This window comes from Micropterus dolomieu, linkage group LG08 (genome assembly GCF_021292245.1).
Source record: "Micropterus dolomieu isolate WLL.071019.BEF.003 ecotype Adirondacks linkage group LG08, ASM2129224v1, whole genome shotgun sequence".
NCBI lineage: Eukaryota > Metazoa > Chordata > Actinopteri > Centrarchiformes > Centrarchidae > Micropterus > Micropterus dolomieu.
The window spans coordinates 27,275,849-27,295,662 of NC_060157.1; the positions used below are offsets into that span (position 1 = coordinate 27,275,849).

A 19,814-nucleotide genomic window follows, 5' to 3' on the forward strand; every position below is an offset into this window, starting at 1 on the left:
TTATTGTTATTATAATCATTAACATTACGATGGTTACCATTAACACTATTATACATATCTGTACCATTTTTCATTTAGTTTATAGCAACATTACCTTCGCTGTCTGTACCTCTGTGTGTATATTGTGTAGGCTGCCTCCCTCCCCTCTCTCTCTCCTTACATCCCTCTCTCTCTCTCTCTTTCTCTCTCTCTCTCTCTTTCACTCTCTTTCTCTCTCTCTTTCTCTCTCTCTCTCTCTCTCACCCCAACCGGTCGAGGCAGATGGCCGCCCACCCTGAGCCATGGTTCTGCTCGAGGTTTCTGCCTCTTAAAAGGAAGTTTTTCCTTGCCTCTGTCGCCTAGTGCTTGCTCTTGGTGGGAACTGTTGGGCTTCTGTAAATATCATCACAGAGTACGGTCTAGACCTGCTCTTTTATGAAAAGCGCTGTGAGATAACTGTTGTTGTGATTTGGCGCTATATAAATAAAATTGAATTGAAAATTGAATTGAATTAATTTGCTGCAGGGTTTATTTGAAACAGAGGGCTTTATTTCTAATTTCCCCTATTACTATTATATTTTAGTAAAAATCCTCCTCTAATGCAGACACAAAATCGCCTCAGCATACTTTACATTTCCATAGCGCTAATTTCAGGAGTACAACAACAGTCATTTAATAGTCAGTACTCTGCTCCTCAGAGTTTCTCTACCCTAACAAACATTTTCTCATTCAGTATTTTCTGTTTCTTGGCTTTTGCCATTTTAAATCGCTGTTAAGTTGCAGTCAGTGGTATTTAAAGAGGTCATTTTATGCTTTTTGGCTTTTTCCCTCATCTTTATTGAGTTATATACCTTTTTTGTGCATGTAATAGTCCAAAAAAAGTCCAGCCCAAAAGGAGTTCCCATAGAAATGACTTTGAACTGTCTGAAAACAGCTCGATTGTATTCCAGCCTTTTCTTCCGCTTTCCTGTGACATCACAGCGAAATATGCATCATAATGCTCGCCAAGCGGCTTGTCCGACACGCCCTCAAAAACACTGGTGGAAAAACACTGAGCTGCAGCACACAGTAACAAGACGTCCACCTGCTGCCTCTCCTCTCCCTTCCAAACACTAGCTACCCTCCAGGCAGTCAGTGGACATAAAGTTGTTCCTGTGATGTAGAGACAGAGCTCAGTTAAAACTTTATGGATGAATGATCCTTTTGTTACAGATTCATAACTCACCACTCTGAAACTCTGGCTCCAGTCCATGTTGCTAAGCTGGTAAGGGGGATATACAGCTGAACTGAAGCAGTGTTTACTGGCTTCTCACTGACCTGCCCTACTCTGCTTCTGATTGGCTAGTAGTCCTTAACTAGGAACTGCGCATGTGCAACTCCCAACAAAGATCATTTAGAGACAAGATGCATCACTCCACAGCTAAAACGAGGCCTTCAACACAGGGTGAAAAGAGGAGCAGCAGCAATGTGCAGTATGAGAAAAACATGGTGTTTTTTGAAAATGAAACCATGTAAACCTGTTCTGGCACAACCCCTAAATAAGATTTTGAAGCTGAAAATGAGCATAATAGGACCTCTTTAACACTTCCTGCGCAGGTGTTTAACAATAAAATTCTTCCAGAGACTGCAAAATCCCTTCTATTCCTTTCAGGCTTTAATCTGAAACATCTACAGGATGTGTTAAGTTTCACTGACAATATCTTAAAAGCACTCAGAAAAACAGCAGATTGGAAGTGATTGGAATTAATTAGGAAATGAGCAGAGCGGTGAATGTGACTGTTGTTGTAATTAGTTACTGTGAAATATTGCCCTCAAAAGAATAATAATAATAGTTAGTACATAATCATATATATTAGTTTATATAATAATGTGGCTCTCTCCCCCACTATGCAATTATTATTCACAAGCAGTGCAGTTCTGACTACATACTGCTCTCTCTTTTTTTAAATATCAGTCATGCATGTTATTAATCATGTCTTTACTTCGCTCCGTAGGAAATTCATCAGAATTAGGCTTTATTGGAAAAAGTGAGTGGCAGACTGTCATTTCCAAATGAAAAAGAGTGAAACACCAAATGATATCCTCACAAGGTGGGATTGACAACTAATTAATTAAATGGTAATGATAAACGCTGTCAGGCCTATTCAATCATTCTGTAAAGCAGCTTTTATTAATAGCGTCATAAAGGACCAAAGGAAGTAGCTTAATCAGAATAATAGAGACTTGTGGCTGGTTTTGCTTTGGTATGAAGTCTTGAGGAAGGAAAACAGCACTCCCACACAGAGAACTCTAGGAGCAGATGAGGAGTGTATAAACCATGACGACCGCCTGCTCGTCCTGTGAAACTGATCGACTGGTGAATCCAGAGGAAAGCTACAATGCTTTATTGATTTCATCTGCTAAATCCACATGAACTCTGAGTGGAAAATGAAGATAGAGGCAGGGGAAGAGATCCGTTACCGTGAGATGTTTAACCTTAAAACAATTGAAAACTGTGAAAGAGCTCTACATTTGGAAGCTGGTAATGATATTTTGTAGCACCCGCCAAAGTCTGCGGAGTCATCAGTATGTGTAAGAAAGTTTGTTCCTAAGATAGAAAATATAAAACATTGAATAATCTTTATAATCCATGATGTTTATCCCAGAGCTTTTTCAAAAACCGATACTGTGGATTGATTGATGGCCTGTTAAGAGTGATTAATCTATATTGTCTTTCTAAAACAGACAGATCTAAAGAATAGTGTATCTACATTTTCCACCTAAATTGCTATACATTTTGACACAGATATCCATGGTCCTTGGAGGATAATTCTTAAACATTTTGGTGACAGCCCCTACCTATTCGTCTCGCGCCACCATTAGGTTAGATCAGGTGAGGCTTTCGTGGTCAGATGGGTTACAAAACAAATGTACGATGCGGTGTAGTTGCATGCCGAAACGCAAGTAAATGGGAACAACCCCCTTATTCGCTCTTGTTTGAGCAAATTTAAGCAAAAGCAAGTTTACGCCAGTTAAAACTGCTTGGATACTTCATGTAAAAAAAAAAAAAAAATCCTGAAGAAAGTTTCTGGCTCTTTTAGTGTTAGATGATTTATTATGTTCGCCAACTTTCTGCTGTTGGCAGGTCAGGTAATGTACATGATTATCATTTCTGTGTCACTGAAAAAGCTGCCTGATCTGACTGGAAACAAAGTTGTTAAGAGATTCCGCCCTGCAGGCCAGAAAACCAAAACAATGAACAAATTGGTGCTTCTTTTGGCAGATAAAGACATGTTGATAATATTTGCCAACAGTAAAAACGGCCATATGTGACAGAAGGGAAAGCCTATTGATATAAAATTGTTTTGCTGACTGAGTTGTGTGTGTCTATATCATTTCTGTCTAACTCTGACTTTCTCTTGCTGTCTCTTGCTTGCACATGCCCGCACTCGCGCACACACACACAAAGCATGTATCTACTTCAGCACAGTAGAGAAGACAGATTAGAACCTTCTCCAGACCTCACAGTGCTCCTCATCTGCAGCAGCCTGATAAGCCTTGGAGAGACTGAGTGTTGCAGCAGGAGAGAGTGGAGAGAATCCTGCCTAAAGCTGCCACTAGTGGAACAAAATATCAGTGAAATTTACCTAACAATTAGTTTAGCTAGGTGACTTCCCTAAGGGGTGCACATACAATACAGTATGTCTCACTCATTAAAAGCTCTTGCTGTTGGCACATTAAGTCCCGACTTTATCAACCTTGCTTTTGGCCCCGAGGTGAGAGGGATTCTGCTTATTCTGAAAGGTCTGTGGCCTGGAACGGGGAGGCAGGAGAAATCGAATATTGCAGACTACTTTGAAACCCCCTTGGTGCTTGCTCCCGTTTGTTCTGGGGGCCAGTAAATCAGTGGTTTGTTGTGGCCTTAACCTCAAGAACTGCCAGCGGAGCAAAGAGGGCGGGCAGGTGGCGTAGTGCCGAGTGAGGTTATTGTCATGCAACAGAGAGAGGTAGTCAATAAATTTGATAGAGTTCAGCCCCCTGGCACTTTGTTCACAATTACTCTCCTCCACACAGATAACACAGGGCAGTAAACGCTGTGCTGGGCTTTCTCTCTGCAACACAAACCAGGAGTATTAGCTTACATTTCAGTGATGAGGATCATCAGCTCTGTCTTAACAATCTGCCAGTATGATTCAGCAGTTAGGGGCGGATAATGTGACCGAACGCAAGACATCCACGTCAGCCTGGATTAGCACTAAAATAGGTATTGTCTTAAGAGCCTAATGATGGTTCTAGTGATAGCCGATTAATTAAAATGATTGTGTGATTAAATCAGAGGGTCACGACTGGGTTCATCTGTCCATTTGTTTTATTGTAGGCAAGTAGCACTGGGTGTTCATCTTATCGCATCCCTACAGGCTTATTGTATCATTCTGTCCATCAGCTAAGCATTTCTCGACACAAAAGAAGGCAGGCTGAAAGGCCCATAATGAGACGTTGGGAATGAGATCTCTATGGCTTTGTTATTGATTGGAGATGTTTATGTGACGGCAGACGTAATGTCTTCACTGTAATATTTGGGAAGTATAACTCAAACAAATACATTCGGCTGAGTCTTGTGGCCAGGGAAGGGTGATGGATGATGAGGGGAATGCATTGGGACGGCACACACCTCACCCATTAATCTGCAGAACTGTGCTGTCTGTGTCTGTTTGCATGGCAACAACAGCTCCCCATTACTCATTTAGCTGCTGCCCATTATCAGTTTGTTGATGAAGGACTTTGCCTCTGAAAGATTTGGAGGGTACTTTTGCCTCCCCTTCCAAAACTCCTACAAGCTCACTGAGGTGTCAGTTATGGGCGGTAAAGCCACTTAATTGCTGCACTCACCATATTTCATATGAAAGCATCCCGGATGAGCTATCCCAGAGCCTCTCAGAAAATGCTAAAAGTTCTTACACTACAATTAAGCACCTCAGTTGGGTATGTTGTGAGCCTAGACACGTAATGGGAGCATTATGTCAAAGTGCACAGCAATTTAAAGAGCCCTGAACTTTAGTTTTAATTACTTCTTCAGTCAACTTTTGTAAATTGTATCTAAAGGAATCCAAGTGTTGCCCTCAGCACACCTGTAAATTGCATAAACAAATCTATTGACCTGTGGTATTTGAAAACACCCTTGTGAAGATGGTACATGGCTACAGGCTGGTGTTGTAGTTGCGACTCTGTGAATTGTCTGTCAGTCTGCCATTACCAGGCATTTTGTAAATAAAGCACTGTTCAAAAGCATAATAAAGCATTTCCCACAGCTACTGTACTGTAGAGGCTCTGGCAGGATGAATTAATGTTTAAAGAAAACCTTATATCGACCATCACTCACTGTCTTAGTACAGGCACACCCTGGAGTGCTTACTTATCCACTTGCCTTTAAAAAGAGGAGGGACAGAAAGAGAGACAAATTAAGTTGAAAGCTGAAGGCAGTGTGGTAATCTGTAATTTGCGGTGAGCCCACACTCACAGCAATATTGGTTACAGGTGATATTTAATATCTTTATGTTGAACTTGTCCTACTGCATCTCTGACACCCAGCACTCACCCAAACCAGACTGAGGCCAACACTAGCCCATCAATCAGCGTGACTGCAAGCTTTCTGTGTCCATACTCTGGCACTTTTAGGGCACTAATTAACCACTGTAGGCTTGTCTTCATGTATTGATCCTGCCTTGAGTGTTCTAAGCCAGGGTTTAACCTGGACTGTGTTCACTTTGGCGCTGTCTACAATGAAAATGTATTGTTTCACATGTGACTTCAAAGAGATCTTTGGGGCAAACTGGCCAGATCTGGCTTCAGATCTCAGTTTGGCTTGAAACCACCTACTGCGGGGGTTTCACAGATTAGGTTTTAAAATAGAATGAAACAAATCAGGGTTTACAGAGATAACTGTGCTACTATCAGTTATGATCCTGATACTGATACAGGGGTATCCTCGGTCATAATGTGTGATCAATCAATATACAAGGCTAATATATTTTAGATATGCTGACGTGTGAATGTGTGTTGTCTGGCCACCTGCTGGACAACCTCAACCCTGCTCTTTTATAAAAAGCGCTCTGAGATTTGGCGCTATATAAATAAAAACTGAATTGAATTGGCCAAGACTGTTCTTGAGCATCATTTGGGCAGAGAAGTAGGGGTCCTAAGCATTTTCCTTTGTCCAAAAAAATCTAATAAAAACAAACCATAAAAAACATGCAATATGGTTAAGTTTTGCCTTTGGTACTAAATATTTGATGTATAAACTTGGCAGTTATTGAAATAATTTCCAAATCTGTTGTTAGTGTAATAGTTAGCTTAAATCAAGTTTTGTTTTGTTTTTTCCCCATAGAACTTTTTTCTCCATAAAATAAAAAGTCTGGCTTGCATGTCTGATGAGTTGACAAAGCAGGGAAGAAAATATAATATAAAATCTTTAAAAGCAACGTACAAGTCAGAATCATGCTGACCTGTATTTCTCTTTGAGTAGCTAAAAAAAACACACACACACACAAAACAGCAACCTGCAGGTGGCGCAATTGTTATATTTGCAGCAGCTATTTCTTCCCTTGCCTGTAAGTGGTGCTGGTCAGCATGTATGAATATAACCAGATACTGGATTTTACTAGTCAAACTAAAAAACTGTATTTTTCTTCCACAGGGTGCCCAGTAGATCCTAGCAGGAGGAGGGCAGCAGATGTGATGCCGCCTCATTCTCACATCATCACACCTCGCGAAGTCACAGGTGGCTTCAGAGGAGGAAGCCTGTCCTCAAGAAACATACTCCAACTCAATGGCAAGCAATTTCATCCACAGCCTATTGAATCCTGTCTGTGGTTATTAGGGGTGGGAATCACCAGAGGCCCCACGATACGATATTATCACGATATTTATGTTGCGATTCGATTGTATTGTGATTTTAAATATATTGAGATATTTTGCAATTTATTACCTTTTTCCAACTTCCAATTAGGTCCCTAAAGTCAAACTTTGTCAACATCTGTTTATCTAAAAAGATACATTTCTCTGTTTGTTCATATCACTTTTTCAGTCCTCTATATGGTCCTGTTAAGTTTTCTAGTGGACTAAAAAAGCAATAGATTTTATTATTCTAGTACCAAAAAGTTAAAACTCCCTTCTGCAATTTATATAATAAAATATCGATACTTGGCATCCGTGTATCAATACAGTATTGCCATGGGAAATATCACGATACTATGCTATATCGATTTTTTTTCCCCCACCCCTAGTGGTTATGTACTAACATTTCATTTAACTTTCGTTTACCGTGCACTTTGTGTTTTGCTCCAATCACCTATCAAGGTATGTCTAAACACATGATTATGTGTGTATTCTATTCTGTGGAGCAATTAGTGTCTTTCATTTGGGTAGTGACCATGCTCCTGCCTTGATCAACTCAACCAGATCCATTTCACATTCTGTCTGTTGGCTGCACCACTGAACCACTCAATTTTCAGCCTAATTGAGCTTGCAGAAGCATCTCTGGTGGCTAGCCACAATTCTGTTTGTATTTGGTGTGTGTCCGTGTGTTTGCATGCACAGTCCTAGCAGAGGAACACACACACTGGGGAAACCAATTTTGTCCTCAATTAGACAAGTCATCACCAGTCGACTGGTGTGTATTCCTAAATTTGTCCTTTAAATGTGGCATCACGAAGAGTTGAAAACAAGCAGATAATTGCTTATAATGATATAAAGTAAGTCTGGCAGCTCTCAAATTACATCACACTCTGAGAACAGACCTTAGAAATGCTGCATAACTATGTATGTTTTACAAATATTTGCTCCTAGCATACTACATACTAATACCTGATAAAAATGCATATGGATACACAATCAAACAAACTGTACTGTATATATAATGTTTACAAATGAATATGCATATGTTCACTCCAAATATGTTTCCTAAATTGTTGCAGTCATTTATTCACAGCTCTTGTTACTGTGCAAACGCGGTCTGTTCACCGTTTGCTTTATTTCTTGCCTATCTCAACCACCTCCTCCCCACCTCCACCACCTCTTCACTACTCTTGTCTCTCTCACACACTGAACTCTTTCCTCTCTCCACTCCACCTTCCCGTGCCGTTTAAACATACAATACTCTTAATTGCTTTCACTGGAGTCCAGTCGCTACAGTAAGCCATGCTCTGTGTGTGTGTGTGTGTGTGTGTGTGTGTGTGTGTGTGCGCGTGCTCAGTTACACTCCTGTCCCGCTCCTGGTCGCCTGTGGCTCTGAAGGAAGCACTGTAGCCAGACACTATCTGGTCAGGGGACTGGCAGTCGACACAGTGCCTCTTTGATAAGGAGACTTGGGGGAAAAATGTCTGGGGATAAAGAGTGATACTGGGAGAGGAATACAGAGAGAAAAGGGGATGTTTATGTGTAAGCACAAATAGGAAATTAACTCAGGTTAAGTTATTTTCAGGAAGGTGTGAAAAAATGCTGCAGTAAGTAAGAATGTTTTCAAAAATAATGTTCATACATCAAATGTAAATGCTCCGTACTTGTATAGCACCTATCTAGTCTTTTCGACCTCTCATAGCGCTTTTACACTACATCTGCATTCACCATTCACACACATTCACTGAGCCTAAGTGCTCAAACAGAAACTTACATTCGCACACATTCAAACACTGGCGGAACAGCCGCCAGGGGCAACAATTAAGGTTTCAGTATCTTGCCCAAGGACACTTCGACATGCGGGCAACCCACTCTTCCTCCTGAGCCACAGCCGCCCTCATCACATTTATCAACTGAACAAAATACGCAAAGTGCATGACAGGAAAAATCTAAATTAAATCAGTATTTTGGTGTGACACACGCTTTTGAAGGATAAATGCAGGTAGGTTGGCCCAAACATCTTGAAGAACTACCCAGAGTCCTTCTGTGAATTTAGGCCTCAGTTGCTTCTCTCTCTTCATGTGATCCAAGACAGACTTGATGATGTTGAGATGTGGGTGTTGTTGGGTGCCTTGACATCACTTCGAGGTCTCCTTTTTGTTCTTTATGCTGAAGATGAAGAGCATTGATGTTGACCATTAATTCTAACCAAATCCTCAACACCTTTTGCAGAAATGCTGCCCCAAACTTGCAAGGAAACTCCACCGTGCTTCACTGTTGCCTGCAGACAGTCATTCTTGGACCGCTCTCCAGCCCTTCTTCTGTTTACTCACCTTGCATTTTGTTAATTGATATATATAATCTATTTAATGTCTATTTTTTAAAGATATTTTTTGGGCCTTTTTTTTAAAGGACAATGGATAGTGAGAGGAAACAGGGAGAGACATAGGGGGCAAAGGGGCACAGGCTGGACCCGAATCAACCGTGCCACTAACATGTCTATTTTTAGTAGTATTCCAACTTTTTTACTCAAATGTGCGCAGAGGGTCGCAATCTCAGGGTTATTATCCATCTTGGGCTAATTAAACTAGCCTGACTTGGAGAATATGACTGGCCCAAAATAGTCATGTGACACACAGTTGGAAGACAATAAAATAGTTGCATGTGTAGTATATACAAAATATTGACCTACAGCTTGACCTAACTTTAACAGTGTTTCCCACAGATAGACTTTACGTGGGTAGGCCGCCCAGGTTTATTAAGTTGCACAGACAAGGTAAAGGAACAGTGAACACACCAGTCCAGATGTCATTTGTACCACGTTGGTCTCGATAGGCTACGTCATTAACAAGCCTCCCTCACATGCCGGCACAACTGCTGCTGAAAACGGAGAAAAATACAGGGAGAGAGAAACAGAAAAGGGCGGGGCAAGTCGACGTGTTTGCAGCAGAAGTGTAGTGTGTGAGTGTGAGGAAAAGACAACTGAAGGGAAAGGGAGCCGATTCAAGTAGTTAGTAAACACTAAAATAAGGTGTAGAATGAAGGTAGAATTAAAATAGTAAAATAAGAAATAATCTACTAGAAATAGAAATATACCCTGCTAACCTGCTTTTCCCCCCATTTATCAAAAGAAGCTAACGTCAAATGTTAAGTGTCTAAACACAAACAGATACCAGAAGTACGATTTGGGAAGAGTTTATAGTTAGTTAATGTTTGAGCGTTGTTCAAAGTGCAGGATTAGGCAAATTGTCTTGTCAAAGTTTTTAAAGAACAAGGGTAATTTGCATAATCCTAATAAAGATGGATTATTTAGTGAACAATAGAGAGACTCAGGTATTTTAAGTAGATATTTTGGTGCTTGCAGAGGATACATAGAGGTAAAAAAATAATTTGGGAGGCGAGAACAAGTCTGTTCAATAGGGCTTTGGCCCAGTTGTAGTGGTGCCAGTTGTTTGACTGGAATATTTGTGTACAAGCTGTTGTTTCTTGTGCTCCAACAATACTTTAATCAGTCAGTGCCTCTCTCCCTTGGACATTTGGAGGGTTTTTAGAGCATATGGTGAAAATGGAGAGAGATTAGATTCCACTCTGCTCAGTAAGTACATTCATGATTGCGGCCTGTTTCTCCTTCACAGCGAGGAACACTGCACAAGCGCACAAACGGGAGACTGATGGGGATCACATGCCACCGTTCAGACGCGGGGTCAGAGCTGGCACCATTATCCCTGGAGAGCACAACCTAAACGAGGTCGAAGGTGGGCGCCGCAAGCTCAGCTGCATGGCTGCCGTGCATCAGCGGGAGGGCAAGGAAGATGCTAAAGCGGCTAAGGTCACGGTGAGGTCAAATTTTGCACTTGAGCCAAGGGGAGACTAGAATAGCTGCTTATCTGTAAAGCACACTAGTCCACGCCTGTGTGTCTTCTTCACTTAAATCTCAAACGGACAACAAGGACAGGAAAACAGCTCTCCTTCTGGCTCTGAAACATGTCCTGAGGGAACTTTCATAGAGGCATGGAGCGTCTCCCAGACAGCCACCCAGTGTTACAATTCTCGTGGCGATGTGGCCTTCAACCCTCTGTGTTTTAGTGACTGTACAAGAAGGTGTTAATTGTTCTTCTACCCGAAAGCACATCTTGTACTTTCACCCATGGGTGCACATGCTAAATGTGATTTTGGCTGTGGTGCATGTCTGTCTCAGACATTTAACACATTACATTTCCTCTGGTAAGACCTGCGTTTCAGTTGTTTCACACCCTCATAACAGCCAATACAATGTGGAATATAACTGAGTCCTGCTTGCACAGGAAGCTGATTTTCAACATTGCTTTGCAATTCAATTTGGATTTGACTTTTCTGGGCTGATAGCAATGACTTAATATGGTCCTGGTTTATCCCCGGCATAATTTCAGTGCGCTAGACCTGTTGAAAACCTCTGTATTATATTTTTCTCACAAACTTAGCTTTACTATTCTGATTTTGAAACTCAATTTGAGGTGTTTAAATTACAGTCCTTGGCATCGTGTGGTTAAGTGTAACCTTGCCTGCAACCTGGGTTTTATTTTCTTAGTTTTGCCCATAATTCCTATCAGTTATGAATACATTGTTCCCAACAAAATAATTGCACATAACACAGCAACTTCACCACAAAAATGTCAGAAAGTTTAGCCAAATTATCAAAACCACTTTTTTTGGGGAGTTAAAACAGAGTGATCACACCCAAAATGTTGGTAATAACCTCTTATTGCACAAAATATCTGGGTGTGCAAACTATGGCAAGTAAGGTAGGTTAATATTAAACCAGGAAGTCACTTTGTAAACTGTGATGGATGTTTACGACAGAAAGTTGAGGTTATAATTCTACATATTTTACAGAATGACACGGTGTTGTGTTGTCTGGCGATACATTGGAATGTCTTTTTCAGGATCGGACAAAGGTAGACCAATTTACTAGAGAACTTCATCAGATCAAACCCAGTGAAGAGCGCAGCAAGGCAGAGGGCATTGCCAATATGCTAAGCCAGGCCATCACCACTCAGCACCTGCTCTACCCCAGCCTGGGCACTGCTGAGTACATGGAGTTTGTCCTTAAAAATCCTTTTAATGTGCCTCAGACCGTCACCATTCACAGTGATGACCCTGAACTCAGGTAAGACTCTGCAAACAGTGAGTTGACATTAAGGTGGAGTCCCAGAATTAACAGTTTGTTTAGTGTGATTATATTTCCCACTGACTAAGAAAAATGTGTTTGTTATTCACGTGTTTCATCTTATAATTTGGTAGCTTTTACAAGTTTGTAGGTGTGTGCCAAGTCTAACACATCAACTGTGAGCATTGGTTTCTGTACTGTATGTGCTTTCCATTATCAGACCGTATCCAGCCGTGCCCCGCCGTGAAACTGTGTTGTCACATTCTGAATGTGTTTCCAAAGGTGATGGTGTAGCTCTTAGAACCTATTTTCATCCTGCTTTAGGAAATCATGCTGTGCCCTCACTCTTGAATCCAGAAGTGGTGGTTTAGTTCCTCCCCTATTCCTCAAAATTGGTCCCCACCAGTCTTTGTACTTAACAGTAGAGGGCAGTAAGGCAACATTATACTACCATTGTTAACACAAGAAGAAGAAGGAAAGGGATGGCATGGCCCTCAAGACCCTTGACATCAATCTTAACGCATTGCTTCTAGTCTATTATTGGTCCTATGACTACCAAGTTAATTTACTACTAACCAGCTTATAACCCACCTTGTGGAAGGCCGCTCCAGACCAAGGCCACCTCTGAAACAAAAGGTAATTGGAGTTCCATGAAACGGACTCTTTTTATACAGTTGTGATGTCACGCTGTCTTAGCAATGCTGTCCAGCTTTAGCTATTATCAGTTAGCTGTACATATACCACTTTGTAGCCTAATGTTGTTGTAGTGCAATAGTGCAAAGTAGGCCTTTTTCACAGCAGACATTTTGTCTTGTCATCGTAGAAAAAGCACAGGTGTTACTGATAACACCTGACATTAACGGTGGCTCTGTTCTATTCAGGTATCCTAGTAAGTATTGACGGTGTGCCACTGAACCAGCATGCACAATGCCAGGACCCTGGAACTGAAGCAGCTAAATGGAATTAAATCATCATTAATGTTATCATTTTCACCTCTGCCTTTCCTACTGTGTCATGCCATATCAAATGCATATACTGGTAAACAGCAATGATTGTCAGACCATAGACAGTAAAATTTAAGTGAGCTGAGTTAATACATTTTCTTTTGCGGATGCAGATACGTGAATACACTTCAAATTTAGCCGGTTAAACAATGTTGTTCTAGAGCACACATGACCTAGTCTAGCAGGAACCTCTAAGTTCATTGTCAGTTTCTAAAGGGCGTTATCAAGGGGCCTCTGGACGTATGTGGATAACATCTTTGTTATCAACGAAAGTGTAGTTATTTGTTAATTTTTTAGATCCTTAAGTTTGTTTAAAGGTTTAGTGGGTAACTTCTATCAAAATAACTTTTTTTTATCCTTAAATTCGGACGTGTCTCTAACGCGGTGTCAATCACTGGTCGAGCGTACACTGCACAGCCCCCCTCCCCGAGCATGCTCTCACTCAGTCAAGCTCAATATCTTCAGCACACAGCTTCAGAAGTATCGCAAACACAATGGCTGAGAAACAACCACCAGCAATAAAAGAACTGCCCATCCCTCCTTTGCCAACAAGAGCAAAACATGTGTGAACATGTCCCAGCTCCACATGCCATTGCGCTCGTATCAACAAGTGGCAAAGAGGCATGAAGACAAACAGTGGGGGATAATAAATTAAGGAGGGACAGTGGTGTACTAGCCTTTTATCCTGCTGTTAGACATTGTTGCAGCTGCCTCTGAAGCCTGGGGCGCTCTGCCCTGGGCCGCAAAGTATTGGAGTTGCGTCTTAGGGAATACGAGTCGCTGCGAGAGAGACCGCCGTCTTGGCAAGCCTCTCGCCACAGAGAGTGAGCCTTTCGCAGGATGGGGTTTTGCAGGGCAACTGGCTCCTTCTCCTGGGAGGGGCTTAGCAGAGTGATACAAGCAGCAGCGAGAGACAAGTCTGTTATAACCATTGTGTATTCAATTACAGCTTTAATACTGCAATGACAGACTGACTGTTATGGAGACAGTCAGTGATTGGCCCAACAATATCCAGGAATGGTGGAAACCTGTCTGAATGGGAGACCAGGCATATCTGCTAGAGCAAATGATACATGATCTTCCAGAGTCGTCTGGTTCCTCAACTACAAATTACTAATTTGAGAGCAACAATATGTTTATTTATGTATTTTCCAGTGACGCGAGCTTGGCTCAATTGCAACACTGACAAGTTTTATTAACAAATTAAAGTCCTGGGCTTGTATTCTGTGTTTACATATATTGCTGAATTAAACAAATTTTAAACAAGCACATGTAGTAGTAATGCAAGCAAAGCTTCTTTACAAAAACTATTCAAAAATCGCATCATTCAAAAACGTTTAAAATATTAAAAATATGAAACACTAACATCATAAAGTCAAGATAAAATCCAGTCATGATGATGTTTACTTGTGTGCATTTTATTCAGGTTGTGGGAGTCTAATTCACAGCTTCCTCACTGTTTTGATATGATGCGTGTGTGTAGGTGTGTACTAATGTGTGTATTTGCATGTGTGCATGTGTGTTTTAGGGTTTCAAATTATTTAGTTTTTTTTACTGTTTAGACACATTTTGTTTGTGCGCGCATTTTAAATTTAGCAGCATAGGGGTGCAGTGGTGATGGGGCAGTGGATAAGACACATGCCTGTGGTGTGAAAGACCTGGGTTCAGTTCTCCATGTGACACATCCACCAATGAGTCCCTGAGCAAGACACTTAACCCCTAGTTGCTGCAGAAGCGTACGTATGACCTCTGACATATATAGCAATTGTAAGTGGCCGTGTAAAGATATTCTGAGCGTCTAGGATTATGTTGCTACACTTCACCCTATTGTTCACACAAATATTGTAGCCCTATAAAAAAAAAATAGAAAGCAGACTCAAGCTCCTTCAGCAGCACAATCTGTTGTCCTTGACACAGATGCAGGCATAATGCTGGTGAGATGCTAAATATTCTACACAGAGCAGCCATTATGGCTGGTGTTTCCTGGATCACCCGTTCTTGGTATCCTTGCCGTGTTTGTTTCCTTCAGTTAGCGTTGTTGTTAATCCCCACACAGAATCTTTTGTTATGGATTCTGCTCATGCCTGAGCTTTGGATTAACATATATCACGCTGATCAACAAAGGCTGGAGTGTGCCATGGATGAATCATTATGGCATTAGCCCGGCCACTGAGCCTACCAAGTCTAATTGAGAGTCATCAATCCCTGCATCTGTCCTCTGGTCGGCTTAGCGCCCTTCTTAACTTATTTATTTATTTTCTGTTTAGGCAGAGTGACACTTTACATCAAACCGTCTGCCACCTCTAACAAGATCCACAAATGTGTAAATTAGCAAGGAAGCTTCTTCCTTTGATGTGATTCTACCCCAGAATTGTGGGTTTTAGGGAACAGGCCTGAATGATGCTTTGAGAAAGGTTTATTTGCACAATAAGAAAACATGCAATGCAATTTAAATATAGAATAAACAAATGTACATTATCCAACAAAGCAAGTTAAGCTAAAAAAACAAGCTACTGATTACCGCATTATATATTTATATATTGAATTTTCAACTGCCAGCTGACTTTTGTTTCCCTTGATATACATTATGACATTTCCACCGTAAATTGGTGCAGAAAGTTTCTCCAGAATGCAGTTTTTAAGAGTTTAATGCTCAAAATCTTCTGGGAGGGTGCCCCTAGACCCCCGACTCATCAAATATTTCTTCAAAATAATGTTAAAACACAGCGCTAATCTGAGCCCTGATGTCCCCACCACTTTTCAACAAAAAGTGACGCCCTTGTTCACAGCAATCAGCTAATTTTTGAAATGTTGAACTCAGTGTTCCGCATGAATGGTTATGATTATGACAAGTTAGCACTTAGCATTAACAAATCAGAGACTAACCACCACATAGAGCATTTTTCTTGCACAATAATTTAATGAATAAAAACAACAACCAAAATGTAATACTACTAGTGGTAAGTTATATTAGTGGTCTATACTAATTTCTGAAATAATAATGAATACACTAACATTAGCTGTAACCTAAACTACAGTGTTATCTGTGAACAAAGAGTTGAATTGTGTAACCTCAACTAATAAACTGTTTAAACATTACAAATACTCTATCGTGTGACCTGTAAATACATAAATATAATACTAACATTATACTTTGAATTTAATGTTATATTATTTACCAATACACTAATTTATACTTGGGGGGGGGGGGGGTGACATGTGAATGGAGAGTACTGGCACCTATTTTTTTCCACTTCAAGCACTGAGTCATTGTTTTACACTAACATGGCAACTCTTTGAAGGGCTGTGGAATATGTACACAAATCACAAATCCATCCCTTGTACCTCTTTCGTCCTGGAGCGCATGAACCACATCTCGGTCAGTGCACCAAGCCTTATCTTCTGTTACTTCCTCATCAATATTTTAACCAATATTTGACAACTAGCTTTCTTGAAAACACAAGCAAGCCTTGGGTTAGCTCTTTGTTCTACAGAAAAAAACTATGACCCTCGGTGTCAGGCTTTGAAGGTGGGGTACTGAAAGAGAAGCTAGGCTAGCTGTAGCTTTGATGTCTGCAGTGGTTTAGAGCCCTGAGGCTCCTCTTGATGTGGAGGATGCATTTGCTATCTGTTGCCATCCATTTTGCATGGCTACCTTTTACACGTGACCTCGCAGAGCCTAGTGTGAGCCATGACTGCTGGCTAGGAGACTACAGCTCCTCTGCTGTAGCCCGTGCTGCTGCGTTCTGTCATTAGTTCTCCCTCTCATTAGCTGTCTTCTCTGTGCTTTACCAACTCTGCATTCATTCAATTATCTCTTTTGATATCCTTTTAATCATCTTCATTTTGGTCCTTCTGTTTTCCCTCTATTTGTGTGTGTTTTTGTTTGTTTGTCCACTTCACCTCCTACCTTTTCTATTTTCTTTCTTTAAAAATGAATCAACCCGTGGGTTTTTTAATGGAGGCTTAGGTGAAAGCCATACACACATAGACTCTTAGTTGTCATGATTTAGCCAGAAGCAAAATGTTTTATTCCAAGTGCACAGGTGGGAATCTCCAAATAAGTTTCATGGAATTTGCTCTTGCATCTTGTTAGTGAGGTGGGACTCTGAAAAATTCATAAACTCTCACGCTCCTATTGAAAGAAATCCCCTCTCCATGCCCATGGGTTGAAACCTTTGATGTTTAAAGCCGCATTTCACTTTATGCATTTGTGCATGAAATTTTTGCATTCAAAGGAAGAGGAAAGAGTGGATACGAGTCCTCCCTCTGTTGGAATGTGTTATCTGTTCCTGTTGCTTTCTCCCTGGAAATCCATTCGTTGGGGATTGTAGGAGGGCTTTCACTGACCTTTATACACATTTATGAAAGCTGTCATCGGTAATTAAAAAGGATGCATTGTGTGCTGCGTGTTGACTGCTGCCACTGTGGAATTAGCTCACTTCAATTGCTGGCCATACAGTGAACTTAACAGTGCTAGAGTCAGTTTGTAAGAATGGGAGATCAATATTGTTTGTCCTTAGCCTACTAAAGGGAATTATATTGTTTTCGATGCTTTGCTGGATCCTGTGGAGATGCACTGATCGTTCGGTGATCAGAATCGTTTTGTTTTAGCTTAACCGGCCATGAGCGCTTACTTGTGCCAGTCACATGTACGCATGCAGCGCGTACCACGGCGTTCCACGGCGTTCCACGGCGTTCCACGGGCGGCAACCATTGTTAGAGCCACACACACAAACACGCAAGACAACACTCACAATATGTAATACCTGTAAGGCCAAAATAAGCTTCCCCACACATAAACTTTGCTCATCAGAATGCATATTAACATATATTTGGCAGAGGAGACAGAGGGAGAGACGTTATCTGGTATTATGTCAGAAGATGTGTACACGGTGGATATTTTACAAGCCCGGACCAGGTAAAGCCTGTTGGTGCCAATGTCATTCAATGCCACGTTGGTCTTGATCAAGGCGACGTCATTAACAACAAGGCTCCTCCACACACGGCTCACATGCTGCTGTGAAAACCCAGCTGTCCCAGCTGAGTAGGGTATTTTGGGCAACTTTATAAAACTGCTGACAAAGAAAGTCATCACAGCAGACATATTCAGGGAAAGAAAGACAGAGAGACACCGGTGTAGGTGTGTCTAAATGGAAAAGCAAGTTTAGCAGATAACTGTAGTTTGTGAGGAAACACTAAAATAAGGTGGATAATTAAGTAGAATTAAAAGAAATAACCTATTAGAAATAGGGTAATGTATTCTTCCTATTTTTTCCAGTAAAAAATACATATACACGCCCCCATGTCCCACCACAGTCATTCTGTGGGAAACACTGATGCTGTGTTATGTTGCAATACTGTGTTAGAGTGCAATTCATTTTCATTTGGATTGTATAGAAAAGCTCTGTGCAGTAGCCTAACCTGGAGCACCTTTTAGATTGAGAGGTGATTGAGTGAGAGAAGGTCCTGTTACCTGCTGGAGCAGTTTGGAGAAAATCTGATTTTTGTTGTGTTCATGATCCTATTTCACTGAGGAAGCTTAGATGAGAAGGGCTGATGAAGTTGGAGGTATAAACACTAGGAGCTGGGAATTTGAATTACCAAGGGGCATTTCATTGATCTCATTCATGAAGTGTATGAACTGTATAATGACTTCTGTGATGTCATCTTATGTTCAGGGTTATTATCTTAGCTTGGGCTTGGAGACAACACATTTATAACAGAAAGCATCTGTTACAAACTGGGAGGAGTTTGAAAGACATGTAGGTGTTTACCATGCAGGGTCAAATAAGAGTTGGATCATGGGAAGTGTAGTTTCCAGTGATCTTGGAGCTTGACCCATACTAGGGACTTAAAGTCTCAAAATATCTCGCCACCAGAATTAGGCAAATATTTGCTTGCACAACAACATAATTTTAAATCGGGAAAAAAATTACATTCGTGCTCTCCAGATGATGAACCATTTGTATTTTGGATGCTCAGTGACCTTTGCTTTAGATACTGCAAAATCTAGTATCCAAATTGCCATGAAATTTGCTGAGAACATTCATGTTTCCAAGACGATACCAATTGATATTATATAATTGTTGATACCAATTCATTTTAATAATCCCATGGACTTTTCTGTACCACCATGGTCAGTATTGTTAGCCAAACATCTGTTAAGAAGCAAAGAATACCAAAAACATCAGTATGTTTTTTTTTTTTGTCAGTACCATCTTATCAGACTTTAAGTATGTAATGAACAGGACAGTGTTCAGCGTTATTCCTGATTGTGTAACAAATCCGACCTTGATCCTGGATGCATACCTTGAAGATATACAAGAGCCTGTTTTCATCTCACTCATGTCCTTTAATCTTTCCATCCAGCGTCATCACTAACACAGATGAGTGGCGTTACTTCAAAGCACTAACCAAAACCACGACCCCATTGGAGGAGAACATGTTCCACTTGGAGGAAGGTGCTCCCAGGGTTTACCTCAGACCCAAGGAGAGCATCCATATTCCCCTGAAATATCAGAGTTTCCTCTGCGACTACACCATGGCTCTCCAGGTACAGTGGAATGGATTGGTTAGGAATGGTCAACTTATAAAACTGTGTTTTTAAGAACGGTAATTATTGCAGGATGCACTGTTTTGATACATAGCACTGTATTTTCAGCAGTCCAATGTTATGCTTGAACCACTGAAAAGGTTTGAAAAGATTTGTTTTTAGAATCAGTCACTACATATTACCATCACCACAGATGCTAAAGATCAAAGTTTTTCTCTCCGTCTAACTTCCGATATCACAGTATTTCACAAGTCTA

The 19,814-nt window shown here is 40.9% G+C and overlaps 1 protein-coding gene across 2 annotated transcripts in view; it reads left to right on the forward strand.

Annotated features, from left to right (window-relative positions):
* Positions 1 to 19,814, forward strand: part of nphp4 (nephronophthisis 4) — a 178,182-nt gene that overhangs the window by 114,182 nt on the left and 44,186 nt on the right. For both annotated transcript variants that reach the window (XM_046056486.1, XM_046056485.1), the window contains 4 exons: positions 6,653 to 6,787; positions 10,488 to 10,687; positions 11,775 to 11,998; positions 19,375 to 19,558. In XM_046056486.1, the coding sequence (XP_045912442.1) occupies positions 6,653 to 6,787; positions 10,488 to 10,687; positions 11,775 to 11,998; positions 19,375 to 19,558 (743 nt within the window). The remainder of the gene's footprint in view (positions 1 to 6,652; positions 6,788 to 10,487; positions 10,688 to 11,774; positions 11,999 to 19,374; positions 19,559 to 19,814) is intronic.